Here is a 21584-nt window from a genome sequence, read left to right as displayed (position 1 = left end):
AAAATAAGTATTTACTTTCACAAATGAATTTCAGCTCTACTTCAGTGGCTGTACTTTAAACACCAGAGTTTGGCAATGGTCGCTGATAAAATCGTCCCTTGACCATTTGGCATTTTTGTAGTTTTTGGTCGTTTTAAGTACAAAGTGAAACCTATTTTGCATCTATTCGTACCTGCCCGGGGGACAGCCGAGGATGATAAAAAAAAAAAAAATCTACTCATAGTCTACTGTAAGTAAATGTGGTTTTGTCACCAATAAATATCTACGAATAGTCTTTGCACAGAGTTATTTTATCAAAAGAGGAGAGTTTTACAAATTTATTACCAATTAAAATGCAAATGAATTAAATTATAGGTAAGGTCTGGGCATTTATTCATGTCTTTTCTAAACAATTTACGAAAATAACGCTTGCCACGGGACAATTTGCCCTGATAATGCTTCCATTTGTACTCACAAGGGGGATGTTTGGTACCCCTTCGGTGAATATTGAACCAGTTAGGGAGTTGTGTGAAACAAAATTTGAAATAAACTGATGATGTAATAATACCAGAACTAAAAACGAAAGTCAAACCTTTGGACCATAACCTATCATTAAATCACCAGTTAAGTACAGATATTAACTTGTTTGATACAGATAATTTAGGGAAAATTAGGAGCGTTTCCACACGGGCTTCAAACGAGTTGCACCGGGTGTCTCCCACAAGCTAATGTTAGGCTAGCTAGATGTAGCCAGTTAGCTTTAGATAATTATCATCGTACGCAGCAGTACGGTGAACATTTCAAACAGAACTGTTTAAGGACAGTGATAGCACATCATAGCGTCATCTGTTCACAGTGACACCGTTGTTATCGTCAACGTCCTCTGAGTTATTTCCAGCTTTAGCCGTGCAGCGTTAGCTCGGCTAGCCTGGCAGCGTATGGGTTGTCAGAGTTAGCAGTGACTTCACTGCCTGTCTGGTTTCCTCATCTGGCATTTTGGACACGTCAAGGTAAACATTCAGTCGCCAACAAATTCGAGAGCTATCTTGTTCCGAGGAAATGAATATTCAGCGGTGTATTTCGCCCGCATTTTTTAATGTCGGCTGAACTTCTGATCAAAGGTGTCAGGTTATGTTTCCTGACTTTAGCTCATATTAGCTGTGAGCGGAAATCAGCGCAGATTTGAAAGTTTTTTTTTAATCTGCTGTCAGTGCAGGCTAGCTCCTGCATGTCAGGTTCGTAGCTGTTCGAACAACTTCATCGAAAGTGTGTTGTCATTGTGGGTTTATTTTGTCTCAGTGGGGCTGGTTCTTCATTAGCTTAACATTTGTCACATTTATACTTAAAATACAATCAGTATATTTAGTTCTAAAACGCTCAAATTGCTGTAAATAATATATAATGTGTAATTCAAGACAAACCAGTGCAAGACTTTATTTAATTTATCAGCTAGCTTTTTGCCAATAAGTGCTTTGGGTTTTAAGATGAATTCTGGTAGCAAGAATAGTTAAACATAAATGTGTATTGATTCATTAGTTAACCTTTGACCCGTGATTCTACATTCAAAGATCAACCAAAGCAACCAGAAACTATTCATATGAAAATAAAGTAAACTTTAGGATATTTTAGTTTGCACATAAGACTGGAGTGTAAGTTAAAATGGTTTGTTACCCAAAAAGTGGAACGTTTTCTCTCTAACACGTTTATGACATGTTTGGTAAATAATGAAAGTTCATTCATAAACAATGAATTGGAATAAAGAAAACGTCTCCCTCTGGTGAATCACGTTAGAAAAACGTTAGATGTTTAGGGTGAAATAAAGAAAAAATTGCATTGTACAAACTAAATCAGCAAAGTTTGTTCCATGTGATTTTCCTTAGCATTTTGTATTGACTAGATGGAATTTCATCGATACCTGCTTCCATTTCTCACTTTGTACTCATTTACTTAACTATCACCGATCAGTACATTTCCAGCTGTGGGTAAGTATTTTGATTAGTAATGCATTTAAGTGCATTTCTCATGTTTAATTTGATATTGTTCTAAAGACAATATTTCAAGATACACTGATAAGAGATTTTGTGGTCGATTTCCAATCATTGAATTTGTGAAGCTCCCCCCTTTACGATTTTACCTGATTCTGGTTTCTATTTAACAACTACAAATTACAGCAAGACAAGTTTGTTTACTTTCTGGATAAATTACGAACTTAAAACTATGATTTTTAAAAAGCAAACAGCCCAGATCAACACAGCTGTCTGTCTCAGCATCACTGACAATCATAAAATACTGTAAAATCTTCTTGGTTATGGGACAACGGTATCTAAAAAGAAAACCCATCTAAAAACAATTTGAGCATGTATCCTTTGCAGGACAAATAGGTTTTTTTGGACATTTGATAATAACATTTTCTCCATATCACATAGTTTTCATATATTTCTTTTTACTTATCCATTTATTTTGGACCTGATACCTGTTTGGACTAGCCAACTCTTATTATGACCTCTGATCTAGAGAAAATGACTCGGAGGGGCATCTTGTCAATAGATTTTTTTTTTATATAACCACAAACTTTCAAATCATGAATTGTCACTGTGGGTACAAACCTCTCCAACGTATGTACAAATTGATATGTATTTAATAGGAAATATCTGTTGACAAATGGCTATGAAACAGGAACAACTACAAAATGTCAAGGGGGATGAAGTGAACAGCATCAGAGATTTGAAAAGCAGATTTTAAAAATGATTTCCTTACATTATGTTGGTTTGGATGGAGGGGTTATTGACATGTTCTGGTCTCTGTTCTGGTCTACAAAACAGAAGTGAAACATGCACACATCCGCACTAAACCCATTTAGTTGCAAGGCACAAAAAATGTGACTACTACTTCTCAAAAAACAAATTGTCGCCGTCAGCACATTATTTGCTTCCAATGTAACCTGTAAGTGCTCTGAAAGTGTGTGAATAGTCTGGAGACAGAGAAATATTCTTTCAAAGCAATCTCCTCTGCTGTTATTAGTCATCCTTGAAAAGTTTAATCTTGGAATATAAATGTATAACTTTTTGGAAATCTTCCCTTAGAGGTTTCTCTAATCTGAATCTGGATTTCGGGGGGGTGTGATGTCAGAACCGAAAAGCCCCACTCCCACCCCTGCTGGCGACACGTACAAAGGATGGGTCTTCAAGTGGACAAATTACATCAAGGGTTATCAGCGGAGGTGGTTCGTTTTGAGCAATGGTCTGCTGTCATACTACAGGTAAGGATTCCTAGCAGAAAGCATAGCTGTGTTAGTTCACACCCATTTAGCCTCACCATATTACCTATTGTTTCTTATGCTTGTCCGACTGACCATTCTCTTTTTACAGCCCCGTTAATACTTAACAAGTATCACCCACAAATCTGAATTGAGGGTTTATCGTTTGAAAGTTAGATTTTGAAATACTTGTTGCCTTTATGTCCAAAAGTCAACTTAAGATGTTTCATTATTAGGACCCAGGCCGAGATGGGTCACACGTGTCGGGGCACAATCAACTTGGCCACAGCAGTCATCTCTGTAGATGACGCCTGCAACTTCGTCATCTCTAACGGCGGAGCTCAGACATATCACCTGAAGGCCAGCTCGGAGGTGGAACGTCAGAGGTGGATCACTGCCCTGGAGCTGGCTAAAGCCAAGGCAGCCCGCATGCAAGCTGAGTCAGGTACTTGAAAATGCGTCTATTCAGTTCTTTATTTTGTGTGGTAAAAACTTAACTGGTTTACTTTTAGGTTTTTTATGTAACACACAGCATTGTGGATAATGTGACATTACCATTATGTTTGTTCACTATTAACTTAGTAGTACACTACTAGGTTTCAGCATTTAGTCTTATTTTACTGGACTCTATCATCCTCTGAAGAAGATGCTCAGGTCAGGTGAGACGAAAGTCGAACTTTTTGGCCTACATGCAAAATGACATTTATGTTCCAAAAACAAACACCTCGAACATCTTCCCATGAGGAAACATGGTGGTGGCAGCATCATGCTGTAGGGATTACTTTCTTCGTCAGGGACATGAAAACTCATCTATAGAAAGTTGTATGGTACTAAATACAGGATAATCTTGTAAGAAAAACTGTCAGAGGCTGCCAAAAGACTTGGGATAGAGGTTCACCTTTCAGCAGGACAAAGATGCAGCTAAGGTAACAGAAGTCCAGAAGAAAATCCAGTTGGAAATAAGTGCTCTCCATCCAATCTGTGAGCAATTTTGGTAAAGAACAGGCAAGAATTTAGTTTCTAGGTTTGCAAAGCCGGTAGGGACGTACCTCAATACAATTGCAACGGTAATTGCAGCAAAAGGTGGTTCCACTGAGTATAAACTCAGGGGGCTGATTACAAATGCACACCGGAATAAAAAACCCCAAAAAGCAAACCGTGCACCATTTTCCTTCCACTTGACAAATATGTGCTGTGTCTATCACATAAAATCCCAATGAGATGCACTGAACTTTGCTGCTGTAACTTGACAAGATGTAAACAGGTTTAAAGGGTGTGAATACCTTTGCAAGTCACTGTAAAACGCAAATTAATAAAGACTTTCTGATTGCAGGGAATTATCTAAATGGTGAGAGGACTGAATTCATATCACGCTTTTCTAATCATACTGACCAATCAAATCACTTCACATTAGAGCCACCTTCACCCAGCCGCACTCTCAAATCATACGCCGAGGTGGCGGCAAAGGAAATGAGGCCACAATAAATTATTTCATTGTTTTTTTCATCTTTAATTTGATAGATGTCCTGCACAATTTAAATGTAGCTGATAACATTGTGAAAGAGCTGCTTTAATGTTCATCAAGTACCAGATGCAACATGCAACAAGAGCCTGCAGCATTGCAAGAAGCTTCCACAGTAAACATCCAGGCCTGGCAAGAACCTCTGAAAGCCTGGCGAGAGATTATAGGATGGTCCAATGAATCTGAATGTTTGGGCCAGAATTCCTTAAAGTATTTTTGAAAAACAAACAATAACCAGGATATCGTTCCCATAGTGAAACATGGCGGCGACAGAATCATGCTCTGGGTTTACTAAATAGTTTTTTCTGTGCAGGTGGATAAAATTTTGAGCATTTTTAAATACCAAACAGATTTGATTGATTTTGTTTTAAAACAGAAGATGAAGATCGGTTGGTAGAGTATTCATCTTGCTGTCCATCTTCATTAACCATTGTTAACAGAGCTAAATCTAATGGTTTAATAGAATCTGTGGCATTTTAACAGGATGATGTAAACTATTTTTTTTTTGCATGTTATGCAGTTGCAGTAAAATGGTAGTGGACTATTTTAGACATGGCACCAAAGCTACCTTTATATTCAAATACCAACTGCATTTGAATTTGAAATGGCAAATATACATTGTAGGGTATATAGAAAAGCACCTAGATGTGTTTACATTTAAAGATGCTCTGTGAGAAGTATTTGTACCCCTTAATTTAAGATCACCGTAAAATCAGTGAAGTGTGTGGCTTAACATGAACCCTCCCCCCCCCCCCCAACCCTAACCCTGGGTTTTCCTCTTTAAGCTATCGTTACAATTATACTTTTACAAGCCTTAACACGTTTTCAGTCAATATTTGTTTTTCCTTTTTGGTGTAATTGTGAACAGACGACTCTGGTGACGACTTCCCCCCATCGTCCCTGTCGGTGGGCGGAGGGCAGGGTGTGGGGTCCCAGAACTCAGAGGTCCAGTCTACTCTCAGAACACTAGGCAGTAAGGTTGAGGATCTCAGCACCTGCAACGATCTGATTTCAAAGCACGGCTCTGCCCTGCAGAGGTCAGTCTAACGCAGCGTATTGCAACTCTCCTACAGAGGCCTGGCTTGTTTTTCCTGTTTTCCCGACTGAACGACATTCCAAAGCCTTAATCTTTAAATCAAATACAGCTTTTTGTAAATCTTTTTTGATGCTCGTGTATTTTAGGTCTTTATCTGAACTGGACAGTTTGCGGCTGACCGGAGAGGCCGGGGATAAGATTCGTCAGGTGACGGAAAGAGCCACATTGTTCCGTATAACCTCTAATGCTATGATTAATGTAAGTGTCAGCTGCTCTGTGTATGTATCTATTGTTGATAGAGACTCGCACTAAAAGTGGTCCATTTCAAGTTATGCCATTGGATATTTAATCATGAACAAATACTCTACAGCTTATAGCCTAAACGTTTAAGCTGCATAAAAGCCATAATAATAATATTATAATATTATATACAAAGCCGGGCTTTCTTACAGTTGCTTTGGTTTTGATAAAAAGTGCTCCTACCTATTGTAGAACAGCTCCTTATCCCTGCTGTTTTCTATTAAAATCCTCTTGTTTTTTGGCTGCCCCCAGGCCTGCAGGGACTTCCTGGCCCTGGCGCAGACTCACAGCAAGCGGTGGCAGAAAGCCTTGCAAGCCGAACGAGAGCAGAGAGTGCGGCTGGAGGAGGCTTTAGAGCAACTGGCCAAACAGCACAACCACCTGGAGCGAGCGTTCAGAGGGGCCGCGCAGGCTCACGCTATCGTGGACAATACAGGTAAACCTGGAATTCTGTGGTTAACCAGTTCACAGTGGATCTGCTTACTGGTTTCTCTTTTTCTCTTCATCTTGGCCTTTTTAAAAAAAAAAAAACCACAGTGTTCCTCAGTCAACAAACAAACGATTCATTCTTGATATTTAACCTTTTTATGTCATTTAAACATGTGCACCGGTGTACTTTCATTTTGCGTTAGGTTTTTATTTAAGCATCACCACTGATAACTGTCATATCAGCTTTGATGTCAGATTCTTTCTTTTGTTACCCATCTTTGTGTGAATTGAACTACTCTCCAACATTGTATTGATGTACAAAGTCGGGTTTCCTTTCTGCCAGCTGCCAGCACTGTTTTCATTCAAATTCTGACATTTCAGGCTAAATCAGTCCTGCGTTCAGTGAGAGTGAAAGTGAAAATAAGCCGGCTGTTATTTTTCAGGGGCCACTGGGCCACGAAAAGGTGAGGCAAGCGATGAGGATGATGATAATGAGTTTTTTGATGCCATGGAGGAAGCCCCTGAGTTTATAACCGTACCTGCAGACCCTCAGTTCCACAAGTCAGTGTCCTCTCTTTAAGCCCTCACATATTTATTAAACTTGTTTCCTCATTTAGGAAATGGCTTACTTGTTAACATATTTGTTGTAGGACAGACATGGTCCAATATGGTATCATAGCCTTTAAGTAAAAATACCTCAGTTTTACTATATTTACACAAATGTTTAGGTCTAAGTAATATATATGATATGAGGCTTGTTGACTGTAAATGTTGTTTTATGACTGGAAAATATTTCCAAATTGCTGAATTTTTCAAAGGGAAAAATGCATTAGCCTTCTTTCAGACATCTGACCAAAAGTGTGCAACAACATGTGGCGGATAGGCAGCCCTGTGTTGTTCTGGTTGCTCCATATAACCAGAAAACCAGGCATCTTCTAAAATAATGTTAACCTTAAGGAACGGTGTAATAAAAAATGTTCAAACTCATTTTTGAAACTGTGGTATACCATGATGCAGGTAAAGGTCTAGGTTAGGATGTTTTTTAGCTATTTATTGTTAGTTAAACTGTTGAAGAGCTGCAATAGAATCTGTACCTTTTTTACTTTATTTTTCAGACGTTCGAGCAGTAATGCGAGCGGTTTGAACAGTGATATGTGTGCAGATGATCAGTCGGTAGGTCCTATTTCAACCTGCCTATGCTTTCATGCTGTGATTCTGCCAATGCCTGTATTGGTTTTGTTTTAACATGAAGGACCAAATCGGATTAAAGACATGTCGGCATGTTTACTGATGAAAGTGTCCTGCTTTCAGCTCAACGAGGAGCCTCTGACAATGAACCAGGAGTCGCCCTCTCAGGAGCTGGTGCCGCTGAAAAAGAGGCGAACGCGCATCCCAGACAAGCCCAACTACTCTCTGAACCTCTGGAGTATCATGAAGAACTGCATCGGCAAGGATCTGTCCAAGATCCCCATGCCTGTGAGTAAGGCGCGGCTCAGGTTACTGAAACCGCTGTCGCAGTTGTGCTGTGCTCTTCTGCTGGCTTAATTAAGGCGCACTCATGTTCAACCAGTGAATCGGCACTTAGGCAGAATTGTAACTGATTTGCTAAGTTTTCCTAATATAAAATACTTAAAGGAAACAAACCTGTTAGTGCTCTGGTTTTTGGCATAGACACAAAGGAGGAAGTTGGTTTTATTTATTTAGTGATGGTCTGATAAACTCATATCCAACTTGATCTTAATTTTGATTCAGATAATTTGATTTATCAGTCCTACATCATTTAATACCCATGCAATCTGAAACCATTAAACCTCATTTCATTTTAATTTAGCATCACTCATTTTGATCGTTTACCAAAAAAAAAGAAAAAAACAATCCAGTCATCTCGGATTTACATAAAGTGACTGAAAGGGTGTAGGTTCAAATAATAATAATACCTCAAATATTAGATATTTCCTGTTTGTTTTTTTTAAAGGAAAGGTTGTCCAGATTTATATTTGACCTTTTTATTATTGTTATTTCCATCGGATAGTAATTCCCACATGTTACTGTGGTTTTATTCTTACCCCCAAGCCTTCTCAAACCTCCACGTTTCTTTTACAACTTGTTTTGTTTGTAATTGCGTCCCATCTTTTTTACACACTGTTGAATAACTAGCAAAATAATCCTTACCTCTGTTTTATTTGTTAGAAAAAAACAACAGCAAATGATTTATATCAATGAATTTTGTAGCAACTATTAAAAATCAAAATAAACAAGGTTAAGGAAGTTTTCACTGAAATTTGTATTTAAACTTTATGTAATAATTATCTAACGACTTTTTAATTTAGTCTTGTGGGTTTTTCTATACAATGCTTTATTTGTTTAAATATATTCTAATGTTTTACTTAAGTGCTTCAGTTAAACCCTTCAAGAAATAAATCATGAGCAGTATAAAAAAGAAAAGATAATCGACTTACATCTACACTTAGGAAAATTAGCCGGGGAAACAAACTGTATGTTTACAACAAGGCTGTTTTATAGACGTAAACATCAAGCAGTAAAGCATAAGGCCACAGGCAGTATGAGCTTGTTTTCCTTTGCCTTATATTGTTTAGGATCTTAAGATCAAAACACACCAAAGTGCCTCCTCGCATTTCTTGGCAACGGTTCTCTTGTTAAAGTTCTACCGAACCGGTGCAGCAAGAATTTTCAGGAGCTCCACTTGATGAGTAAGGCTTTGCTGACACATTTACTGTTGAATTGGTTATTAAGCAATGCTTATTTAACACACAAAGGAAGCCAACTTACTCACCGCATCTGTATTGTTTGCGTGACTTGCACGCAGAGTTTTCCCTGAACACCTGGTCCTTTTAACATAAGGTTGTTCTGGGTTGATATCGCAGACATATTAAGATGGTATACGTCAAATCTCTGCGTCTATTCCTCTTTATTTGTTGTTGACTCCGTCGTAAATACGAGAGATAAATTTAACATGGGAGGGCAGGTGAAAATTTACCACATTTCTGCAAATCAAGTGCTGTTATTGATTAAGGTGCATTATCAGTTTAGAGGTGAATCAATAAAGAGACAAAACAGCAATAGATTAGTTAAAAATGTGGACTTTAGTGTTCTTAAAAATAAGTTAGAGGTTCAGTGTTGCAGTACTTGTACTGAGGAACATTACAGGTCCTTCTCAAAAAATTAGCATATTGTGATGAAGTTCATTATTTTCCATAATGTCATGATGAAAATTTAACATTCTTATATTTTAGATTCATTGCACACTAACTGAAATATTTCAGGTCTTTTATTGTCTTAATACGGATGATTTTGGCATACAGCTATGAACCTAATCATCTGAATCAACGAGTTAACTCTTAACACCTGCAAAAGATTCCTGAGGCCTTTAAAACTCCCAGCCTGGTTCATCACTCAAAACCCCAATCATGGGTAAGACTGCCGACCTGACTGCTGTCCAGAAGGCCACTATTGACACCCTCAAGCAAGAGGGTAAGACACAGAAAGACATTTCTGAACGAATAGGATGTTCCCAGAGTGCTGTATCAAGGCACCTCAGTGGGAAGTCTGTGGGAAGGAAAAAGTGTGGCAGAAAACGCTGCACAACGAGAAGAGGTGACCGGACCCTGAGGAAGATTGTGGAGAAGCGCCGATTCCAGACCTTGGGGGACCTGCGGAAGCAGTGGACTGAGTCTGGAGTAAAAACATCCAGAGCCACCGTGCACAGGTGTGTGCAGGAAATGGGCTACAGGTGCCGCATTCCCCAGACCTGGGCTACAGAGAAGCAGCACTGGACTGTTGCTCAGTGGTCCAAAGTACTTTTTTTGGATGAAAGCAAATTCTGCATGTCATTCAGAAATCAAGATGCCAGAGTCTGGAGGAAGACTGGGGAGAAGGAAATGCCAAAATGCCAGAAGTCCAGTGTCAAGTACCCACAGTCAGTGATGGTCTGGGGTGCCGTGTCAGCTGCTGGTGTTGGTCCACTGTGTTTTATCAAGGGCAGGGTCAATGCAGCTAGCTATCAGGAGATTTTGGAGCACTTCATGCTTCCATCTGCTGAAAAGCTTTATGGAGATGAAGATTTCATTTTTCAGCACGACCTGGCACCTGCTCACAGTGCCAAAACCACTGGTAAATGGTTTACTGACCATGGTATCACTGTGCTCAATTGACCTGCCAACTCTCCTGACCTGAACCCCATAGAGAATCTGTGGGATATTGTGAAGAGAACGTTGAGAGACTCAAGACCCAACACTCTGGATGAGCTAAAGGCCGCTATCGAAGCATCCTGGGCCTCCATAAGACCTCAGCAGTGCCACAGGCTGATTGCCTCCATGCCACGCCGCATTGAAGCAGTCATTTCTGCAAAAGGATTCCCGACCAAGTATTGAGTGTATAACTGTACATGATTATTTGAAGGTTGACGTTTTTTGTATTAAAAACACTTTTCTTTTATTGGTCGGATGAAATATGCTAATTTTGTGAGATAGGAATTTTGGGTTTTCATGAGCTGTATGCCAAAATCATCCGTATTAAGACAATAAAAGACCTGAAATATTTCAGTTAGTGTGCAATGAATCTAAAATATATGAATGTTAAATTTTCATCACGACATTATGGAAAATAATGAACTTCATCACAATATGCTAATATTTTGAGAAGGACCTGTATGTAGCTGTCTCTGCAGCTTGTAAAACTGGATCCTCATCAGAATAATAGAAGCTGTTCAGTCTAACTTGAGCTCAGCTTTCATGATGTGCGTAAACTACAGGTGTGTCCCAGTACATTAAAATATCCTCCAAACTTATTTAAAGTTATTTCAGTAATTAAATTCAAAATGTTAATCTGACTTATTCCATGCCTTGGGAATCCTTCCCATAAGCATCTTTTTTTCACAGCACTTTTTCCATCCACTAACATGCCATTGAAATGTTTAGATGCAGCACTTTGAACGTCCAGTCTCTTTAGCGATGATCTTTTGTGGTTTACCCTCCTTGTCTCCTGGAGAACGTTGAACTCAGCAGTATTCCTCTTAATAATCTAGGTCATGACAGAACATTTCTGTATTAAAAGTCCTCTTTTTATTGGTCATGCGCAATATTTTACTTTTCTGTAAAGCTGAATTTTAGGGGGGGGTTTGCTGTTAGAAGAAATCATCAAAATGAACACAAATAAAAGCTTAAAATATGTCACTCTGTTTGGTGAATCTATATAATATACAGGTTTGCTGGATATTTGGCTCTTCTCATATGTTGCCTTCACCTCACAATCTGATTCACGTCTTCACTTTTTTCCCGCTGTGTGTTTCGTTCACATGTCAGCTCAAGATAATTTGGTGCTTGCTTTATGTTTGGTAATCTGTTCACCAAAAATGACGCGAGGTGCATGAATTCCTTCCTTCTAGGTGAACTTCAACGAGCCGATCTCCATGCTGCAGAGGCTGTCGGAGGACCTCGAGTATCACGAGCTGCTGGACAAGGCAGCCAAGTGCCACAGCTCCCTGGAGCAGATGTGCTACGTGGTGGCCTTCTGCGTGTCCGCCTACTCCACGACGGTGTACCGCACGGGGAAGCCCTTCAACCCTTTGCTGGGAGAGACTTTCGAGCTGGACCGCCAGAGAGAGAGTGGCTACCGCTCCCTCTGTGAGCAGGTACTTAAAAAAAAAAAAAAAAGAAGGAGAATAAGTAAGATACGGGTTCTGATTCAGGAAGTGGTAGTGAAATACTGAGAGAGTGGAAGTGGTATTTATGAGGCTGTTTATTAACAAGGGCTTTTAGAGACCTAAAACTTTATATGTTAGTATTGTAAACAACAAAAAATATGCTCTATAGGTGGACACAGAATTAAAGAGCCTGTGATACGCTTTTCCCACAAATGCAGAAATTGAAAGAAAACATCTATATATTGAAGGAATTGGGCAGTAATTGACATGATGTTAGGATTAAAGAAGTGATAAAAGAAATTTGTGACACAAAATTCAGCGTATTTCAGCGTTAAATTTTGAGTTCAAAGTGGCCTGGAAATGACGTCTAGGGGTAAGTCTCCGGTCATTCATTGTGTGAGCATCAACGATAAACAGTTAAGGTAGAAGCCATAATCCGAAATTATTATTATTAAAATAAGATAAATTATACGTGCATACGATATATTTAAATAAATGTTTCTATAAAGATTCTAATATAAAGTAAAAAAAAAAAATGACACACCAGGTAGTGTCTTAAATCATCCCTGCTGCTGCTACTGCTCCATGCTGCTCAGCTTCGCCTCCGGTTGTTTCACTCAGTGCCGTATATACACTGTATCTGCTCCGGTCCGGTCCGCTGCAAAGCCTGGAGTAGTCCCAACAACCATACGCAGATCGTGCAATAAAAGCCAGTTATAAATGTGGTAGCATTTCTCAACAACTCATTCTGTGGGAGTTAAACTGCTTCATTTTTCATTTTTTGCATCCAGATATTTCCATGTGTTTTGTTCTACAATGGGTGAGTACACTGAGTGCAGCGAAGCTATATTTGTTGCTCAGTTTGGTGTTTAATTGTTGGGTTAATAATACCTTAGTTAACCCAATGACTGATCTAATTGATCTAATGTAAACAACTGCTAATATATACACATGTGTATATAAAAATCTGTGTGTATTTATTAATATAGCAAGATCTAGTCTGTCTTTAGTGAATTATTTTTGATAATCCGGATGTTATGCTCCTGCTGTTTCCTGGTGGTGCGTTATGATTCATGCAGATTGACTTCAGCTGTGCCCCGACATCCGGCGAAAATAGACTCTGGTCGAACTAGATGGCCGTCTGCACGCCACAGCACTATGTGCTCTGCCATCTGATGAAAGCTGACTTTCTTCTCCTGACTCTGCTGGGTCTTTCTCTGTTAGTGACTGAAATTTATCTAAAGGAATATCAGATTCTTCGCTGCTGTCTGGGTTGTCATCCATTGTAGCAGCAGTCGGTTTACGTGCCGGTGTTCCCTTTTGACGTCATAATAAAGCGCAACAAAATGCAAAGGAGTAGTCTGGAAATGCCTTTTTAGTGGCATTTATGACCATATATCTCAACTGTTCATTTCAGTGGCATTAATTCACTTTAAAAACATTTTATCGATGTTCCTGTACATGTAATTGGATTTTGAGTCATGAAAATTTGATGTTACAGGCACTTTAAGGAATAAATGCATGTAGGCAACGAAGGAGTGGGGAGGAGGGATTCTCTAATCATATTGAAGATGAATGCTTGGAATTAGATTTACTATGCAAATGGGATTTCTTTTCTGTTCTGTTGTGCAATATTCGTTGTGCTCTTAAGAGGAATTTCATTTAAGAACTGAATGTACTTTAAACGCAGCACGACTGGGCGGCAGGCACAAACAGTTACGCCACGGCAAATATCTTTCAGTTAGATCATTTTTTTTCTCCGCTGACAGGTGAGCCACCACCCCCCTGCGGCAGCGCATCATGCGATCTCTGACCGCGGCTGGACTCTGAGGCAGGAGATCACTGTTGCAAGCAAGTTCAGGGGCAAATACCTGTCCATCATGCCCTTAGGTGAGAGCTGACATCTTAGTGGAACACATGCCTGGAGCTCTTGTTGTTTTTAGTTTTGGGCGTGATGCAGGTTCTGCATTTTGTTGGATTTAATGAAACACGAAGGGACTACGTGAACAAATGGACAAACTATTTTGATGTAGCCTGATAACAATAGCATTGAAAATGTTTCTGACACACCTGTTTCTTTTTGCTTGGTATTATCAGTCATCTTTTGTTGTTTTAGCATACTTAGGTTTTGTTTTTGCTGTACCCTTTTTATCACAGGCACAATTCATGCTATCTTTGAGAAGAGCAACAATCACTACACATGGAAGAAAGTTACCACCACAGTGCACAACATCATTGTTGGGAAGCTGTGGATTGATCAGGTGAGAGTATTGGAGAAATACATTACTTGGGTCTAAACATGAGGAAATGAATAGGAATTTCTGGAAGATCAAGACCTGTCACCTCTTTGATTTATGTGCATTCTGTTCTTAATATACTGAGATTAGCAACGTGGACTTCAGGGTTTCGCTGTGTCACCGTCTTGTTTGCGCTGTTTTTCTTATAAAAGGATCAACTTGGCATCTGGAAATCTGGGAATCAGCACTATATGAGTGCTTTCAAGTGATAGTTATTTGCCAATTTATGCAAATGGCAAATGAAGCCAAACATTTCAGTTTCAAACATCTGGGATCCCAAGGTAATCGAAGTGTCTTCATAGTGCAGTGTGAGTCTGTGGCTGTCGTCTTCAACTCCAGTCCTCGAGAGCCGCAGTTCTGCAAATTTATGGTGCCTCTAATGCCCCAACAGACCTGAGTCAGATTACTGAATGACCCCCTCAGCGTCACGTTGTGCAGAGGCCTGTTAACAAGCTATCCCCTTAATTCATGCTTGCTTAAACAGGGATTCATCCTAAAATTGCACTGTAGTGGAAATTTTTCCGAAGGGCAAAAATAAATCTGTGGTATCCTCCCTTAGCTGATGATCAAATGAAGTCGCTACAGTGTAATAGGAGGATTAGGAAGCTTCATTTTCCTATGGCATCATTGTCTTTTTACTTCATTGAAACAAAGGACGGATGCATAATAGTGCGATGGGCTATTGGTCTCATTTGATCAAGTCACAGTTCTTGTTAAAGTTCTAGTAGAGGCTAAGAAACTCCACGTTTGTGATTTGGCCTGACTCCCAAAACAACCGCCGATAGACTGCATGTAGATTGCATCCAATGGTTGTTATGGAGACTTTTGACCCCAAGGTGTCACTCTTTGAAATAGTTCTTAAACTAAGCTTCCGAGACTTTTTGGAGTTTCCTTATCATCCCACCCACCTTGTTGGTTGCAAGAAGAACTTCTCATCAGGCATTGTTTATTACAGTTCCGGCTGTTTCATACTGTTTAAATATTGCTCTCTAACTCCTCTCAATTATAGGTTAGTAGCTATTGATCACGACTAATGAAAATCAATACCCAGCTGCCTGACTTAAATGGCATGTTGTCTTGTTTCCCATTTAGGGGTGTGTAAGAGAACTGGACCTTTGTGCCACGTCATGTTCACACCCCGGTGAAACAGGAAGTCGTGTTTTACTAATTGTTCCCAAGTTCATTTTGTTAAAAACAATTATTTCTTAAGATAGGGCAAGTTCCCCACTGAATAAATGTACTGAAATTAAAGGTTGGATTTTTCTATAATTTTCGGTATGAGATTATGCCACTCCTATAAATGAGGAATTAATTTGAAGAATTTTTACATCTCTTTACCAAGAGTGTCAATAACTTTAACAGTTGCAGCAAAATAGATGGTGCGATGTTAATTCAGATTAACATTTGATTATTAACTGTTTATGCAATGAAGCAGTTTTAACTCCTCAAACTCTGTTTCCTCTCAGTCTGGAGAAATCGACATAGTGAACCACACCACAGGTGATCGCTGCCACCTGAAGTTTGCTCCTTACAGCTACTTCTCCCGAGACGTAGCCAGGAAGGTCAGAAAAGAACCTGACCATCTTGCCATATTTATTTGTCTTTTTCTTGCTATCCTGGTTTTGAGCTGTCTTTCTGCATCTCTTGTTCATAGGTGACAGGAGTGGTGATGGACAAGGCCGGAAAGGCCCACTACGTGCTGTCAGGCACGTGGGACGAGAAGATGGAGTTCTCCAGGGTCATGCAGAGCAGTCGAGGAGGAGAGAACGGCACAGAGGGCAAACAGAAGACAGTTTATCAAACCCTCAAAGCCAGAGAGTTGTGGAAGAGAAACCCATTACCGTGAGTGATTTTTGTTGCAGGGTTTTTACTGCAACCCCAGAGGCTGTACATACAGTACAGACCAAACGTTTGGACACACCTTCTCATTCAAAGAGTTTTCTTTATTTTCATGACTATAAATATTGTAGCTTCACACTGAAGGCATCAAAACTATGAATTAACACATGTGGAATTATATACTGAACAAAAAAGTGTGAAACAACTGAAAATATGTCTTATATTCTAGGTTCTTCAAAGTAACCATCTTTTGCTTTGATCACTGCAGCACCCCATCACTCTCCTTCTTGGTCAAATAGCCCTTACACAGCCTGGAGGTGTGTTTGGGGTCATTGTCCTGTTGAAAAATAAATGATGGTCCAACTAAACGCAAACCGGATGGAATAGCATGCTGCTGCAAGATGTTGTGGTAGCCATGCTGGTTCAGTATGCCTTCAATTTTGAATAAATCCCCAACAGTGTCACCAGCAAAGCACCCCCACACCATCACACCTCCTCCTCCATGCTTCACGGTGGGAACCAGGCATGTAGAGTCCATCCGTTCACCTCTTCTGCGCCGCACAGACATGGTGGTTGGAACCAAAGATCTCAAACTTGGACTCATCAGACCAAAGCACTGATTTCCACTGGTCTAATGTCCATTCTTTGTGTTCTTTAGCCCAAACAAGTCTCTTCTGCTTGTTGCCTGTCCTCAGCAGTGGTTTCCTAGCAGCTATTTTACCATGAAGGCCTGATTCACACAGTCTCCTCTTAACAGTTGTTCTAGAGATGTGTCTGCTGCTAGAACTCTGTGTGGCATTGACCTGTTCTCTAATCTGAGCTGCTGTTAACCTGCGATTTCTGAGGCTGGTGACTCGGATGAACTTATCGTCCGCAGCAGAGGTGACTCTTGGTCTTCCTTTCCTGTGGCGGTCCTCATGTGAGCCAGTTTCTTTGTAGCGCTTGATGGTTTTTGCGACTGCACTTGGGGCCACTTTCAAAGTTTTCGCAATTATTCGGACTGACTGACCTTCATTTCTTAAAGTAATGATGGCTACTCGTTTTTCTTTACTTAGCTGCTTTTTTCTGCCATAATACGAGTCTATTCAGTTGGACTATCAATTGTGTACTGTATCCACCTCCTGCACAACACAACTGATGCTCCCAACCCCATTTATAAGGCCTGAAATCCCACTTATTAAACCTGACAGGGCACACCTGTGAAGTGAAAACCATTTCAGGTGACTACCTCTTGAAGCTCATCAACAGAATGCCAAGAGTGTGCAGAGCAGTAATCAAAGCAAAAGGTGGCAACTTTGAAGAACCTAGAATATAAGACAAATACATTGTGCATTGTCCTCTATATTAACAAAACAATTTAGAAGTTTTTCTAGTTAATATACTTAGTAATATACAAGAAGGAAATTACACCTTCAGATTTCAGTGGACCATCTTAGCTTTTGTTATTGTTTTATTATTGATATGTTTAGGCAGTGTGATGAGATTGCAGCAGTAGGTGTGGCCCTTATTCACCAGCCTGGATTGTTCATCAGATATTATAAAGCAGGGCAAGCCATTGTGCAGCCTCATCACGCCCTCATGTTGTGGCAGTGTTCCAGGAAATAACCTATTCTAAGTAACTTATTGCAATAATCTTGTTACTGAAAAGAAAACAGCATGGCTTTGTTGTTCTGTTGCTACAGACTGTCATACTACACAAAGTATGACATGTATTTAGTAAAGCAGGGCAGGTTTATTTAGCACATTTCAGTAGCAAGACAATTCAAAGTGCTGTACATGTAAAAAATAGAATGAAACAAAATAGGAAAAGTACTTTACAGTGGCATAAAGGTAAATAGATAATTAACAAACAGAAATAATTAATAAAATAATAATTAAAATAAGATGATATTAAAAAAGATAAAAAATGACAAATTAGTGCTAAAATTATTGATAAGAAAATGAAATGAAAGTTGGACTGAAAACTTAACTAATAATGTTTAGATGGCCCAGTCAAAGGCCACTCTAAACAAATACGTTTTTAATCTTGATTTAAAGCAATTTAGGGTTTTGGCGCTTTTACAGTTTTCTGGGAGATTATTCCAGATTAGTGGATCATAAGAACTAAAAGCTGCTTCTCCATGTTTGGTTCTGGTTCTGGTTCTGCAGAGTAGATTTGAGCCAGAAGACCTGAGAGGTCTGGGTGGTTGATACACTGACAACAAGTCTGTAATGTATTTTGGTGTTAAGCCATTCAGTGATTTATAGACTAACAGAAGTATTTTAAAGACTATTCTCTGAGCTACAGGGAGTCAGTATCTGGACTTTAGAACCGGGGTGATGTGCTCCACTTTCTTAGTTCTAGTGAGGACGCAGGCATTTTTCTACGTTGTTGACACCGAGTCTCTGCTCAAGCTGTGGTCCAAGCAGTGTTGTGTCCTCTTCCCTAAGCCTTGAAATCTTGGATTTATCCAAGAAGGATTATTTCAAAACAGAAAGAGAAGAAATCTATCTTTCTGGCGTTTATTTCTGCTGAGCCGTTCTGTGGCACTAACGAACGGCAACGCGTCTTTTAATCCTTTTAAAAAGTTTGTTTTATTTGAATTATTACATTTTTTCAGTGGGATAGATTTGCAGACCTCTTGTTATAACCGCTACAGTCGTTGTCCATATATGGTAGTGCCTTCCTGTTTAAGGGGGTGTGAATCAAGGACACTTAAAATCATTAATCTGCTTTAAAAAAAAAAAAAACCTATGTAAAAGTTGATTGTGACGTAGTTATGTTTCTTCCTTTTAAGATTTTTAGGTTTTCTAAGTTACACTATGATGGTATTTACAAATTTTTTTTTTTTTTAATGTCTTTGGACCTTGCAAAAACCCCTCATCTCTGCTCAAAATAATTTTCTAATTTCTCATTTCTGAAATTTGCAGTGATCAGCTGAAGGTCGTTGTGTTTCTGATTCATGCAGAGTTGCTGTGGACCAAAAGTTGACTCGCTGTGCTCCTTGTATTTGCTTTTCTCTTCAGCGAGGGAGCAGAATCCATGTACTACTTCACCGCCCTGGCTCTGACCCTGAATGAACCCGAAGAGGGGGTGGCGCCCAGCGACAGCCGGCGCAGACCCGACCAGCGTCTGATGGAGGACGGTCGATGGGATGAAGCCAACAGTGAAAAGCAGCGGCTGGAGGAGAAGCAGCGCAGCGTCCGGCGCGAGAGGGAGCGGGAGGCCGCGATCCAGCGTGCATCAGGCCTCTCGGAAGAAGGTAGGAGGAGAAAGTGTTCATTGTTTTGTATTCCTCTTTGGTTTGCTTGGGGAAAATTCTGGAGTTAATGAGGTAAAACCAAATCTCTGTGATCCTGCCCTTTTCTCTTCTAAAAGCTGTCGATGAGGACTCTTTTGTTGATCACTCCATGAAAAGCAAGTATCCCTCTTTAATCTGCCCACACCCCACTTCCTTATGCCTAAATCTTTAAAATCTTCCATACATATTCTCACAAGTTCTTCCTCTTCCAGGTGCACCTCATGACTCACACAGAGCCCTGTGGTTTGAGAGCTGTGAGGACCAAATCACAGGTGAGCAAGTTCACATCTATAAGGGAGGCTACTGGGAAACAAAGGAGCTCGGCACCTGGGAGGGCTGCCCAGACATATTCTGACCCCTGAAGCGCTCTAACGGGACTGACACTCATCAGAGCCGCACGGACGGCTTCACAAAGCACCGGTTGTCCCCTGCTTGGACGGCTGCTTCCCTCCAGCAGCTCTCTGTTCTGAGAGATCTCCCCCCTCCGGATGGTCACTGCTGTCTGATTCAGAGGCGCGCGAGACCTAGAAGGATCTAGCCTTCTGCATCCAAACAAGTCTCAGAATCGACTTTTTTCCCCTGCTGTCACATATCCAAGAGGACTGGGATTGAATATTTCTCATCTTTTTCGGGGGGCTCTGAGTTGGTCGGTGCAGGGAAATAAGCAGTGCTTCCAAATTTGTTGAGTCTGTGCCCAAGTCAGATTAGTTGGAGAGAAGGTTTCTTCAACTGTTCTGTGTGATAAAACAATCCACAGCACTATCTACTTTGGTAATAACGCTAAAAAAGGGTAAAACCTGGCTAATATGTAGTTATATTTAAATGTGCTTACACTTTCATTGAAATGTCTACTGGTGGCCTTCAAAATGTTTCTGTTTCTTTCTGATTTTGTGTCTTAATGTAAAGATGTGAAGGTTTGCTTGTTTGTCTGCTTGTGGGTAAGACATCCTATCTGCTCTTCCATTAATGAAAAAAACAAAACACAGCTGCTGTGGATTACAGCGAGCTAGAGAAAAGACTCGATCATCTAGAACACTTATCGACCATCAACACTGTCATATTTTATACATGGAACATTCTTTTTTAACGAGGTCTAAAGGAAGATATGCCTAAAAAAAATAAAATAAAACACAAATCACAACTCGGCTACAAGGTTGAAACATGTATCGCCTTAAAAAAGAGCAGCCTGCTCTCATCTGCTCTTTCTTCACAGCTAAATGAACAAAATACCTGTATTTATGTGCGGTTTCTTCTACAAACACATAAGATGTCACAGGAATATTCGTAGTAAGAAGTAAATTGAATTTACTCTCAGTTGAAATGCAAATAAAGAATAATGAGTTTACAAAGTATGGGTACACAAAATACAAATAAAAAGCAAATATTTGAGGTGAAAGTAAACATCACAAACCCCCCTGTGTGTCTGCTGAGGAGTTTGTTTATATGCAAGTATAATTTAACACCAAAAACAGGAGTTGAAATGTTTCCTTGTGCGTTTGTATGTATGTGGGTGTGAATTTCATAAATTTGTAAGTGTACTTAAAAATGAAGAATTCAAACACAAAGATGTGGCGAATAACAACGAATTTATAAATGTATAGAAATTCACATTATAGGTTTATTTTTTTTTCAAATGTCTGGTTCTTGTAATGTGGGAGGACTGTCTTCATTTTTCTGAAACAAAAAGGGAATTATGTACTTGACACAGAGTAGAGACTTGACATTGTTCAGTATTTTGTATTAACACAAAAAAGTAATAAATACTGAGATGTCAAAAATATTTTCTCATTCTGCTCTGTTTCTCTTTCAGTTCTTTTAATGGGGAAATGTTTCATAAAATGAGCCATCCCTTCACCTTTTACACAGCAACCTAAATGCATTTTTAATGTGAAAATCAGCAATTTATAGAAATGTCATAGAAAAAAACTCATATATTAAAGGGGCCAATCCACTTTATTAGCTCTTGAATACAGTTTGTTGTGT

At 39.6% G+C, this 21584-nt stretch overlaps 1 protein-coding gene across 3 annotated transcripts; it reads left to right on the top strand.

The window, feature by feature from the left end:
- Nucleotides 1–670: 670 nt before the first annotated feature.
- On the top strand, nucleotides 671–21381 carry LOC124880888 (oxysterol-binding protein 1-like). Of its 3 annotated transcripts, none has more exons than XM_047386289.1 (17): nucleotides 671–989; nucleotides 3063–3238; nucleotides 3472–3680; nucleotides 5626–5794; nucleotides 5940–6051; nucleotides 6346–6529; nucleotides 6966–7083; nucleotides 7638–7695; nucleotides 7834–7998; nucleotides 11927–12172; nucleotides 13954–14074; nucleotides 14342–14445; nucleotides 15948–16043; nucleotides 16136–16323; nucleotides 19327–19562; nucleotides 19679–19717; nucleotides 19814–21381. In XM_047386289.1, exons 2-17 carry the CDS (start codon nucleotides 3102–3104, stop codon nucleotides 19954–19956), a joined length of 2325 nt encoding a protein of 774 aa, XP_047242245.1. In that variant the 5' UTR covers nucleotides 671–989; nucleotides 3063–3101; the 3' UTR covers nucleotides 19957–21381. The 3 variants fall into 3 exon arrangements, with proteins under 3 accessions (XP_047242245.1, XP_047242247.1, XP_047242246.1); XM_047386290.1 differs by lacking the exon at nucleotides 671–989 and adding an exon at nucleotides 1045–1214; XM_047386291.1 differs by lacking the exon at nucleotides 19679–19717.
- Nucleotides 21382–21584: the final 203 nt, after the last annotated feature.

This window comes from Girardinichthys multiradiatus, chromosome 14 (genome assembly GCF_021462225.1).
Source record: "Girardinichthys multiradiatus isolate DD_20200921_A chromosome 14, DD_fGirMul_XY1, whole genome shotgun sequence".
Lineage (NCBI taxonomy): Eukaryota > Metazoa > Chordata > Actinopteri > Cyprinodontiformes > Goodeidae > Girardinichthys > Girardinichthys multiradiatus.
Note: the sequence above shows the minus strand (reverse complement) of the source record. Positions and strands in the feature narration are given on the sequence as shown.

Excerpts from the sequence above, each read along its gene's own strand:
- LOC124880888 (XM_047386289.1), top strand. The coding sequence starts at position 3,102 with ATGTCAGAACCGAAAAGCCCCACTCCCACCCCTGCTGGCGACACGTAC. Across the intron at positions 5,795-5,939 it reads CACGGCTCTGCCCTGCAGAG|GTCTTTATCTGAACTGGACA; the intron begins GTCAGTCTAACG and ends CGTGTATTTTAG. Across the intron at positions 16,044-16,135 it reads CCCGAGACGTAGCCAGGAAG|GTGACAGGAGTGGTGATGGA; the intron begins GTCAGAAAAGAA and ends TCTTGTTCATAG.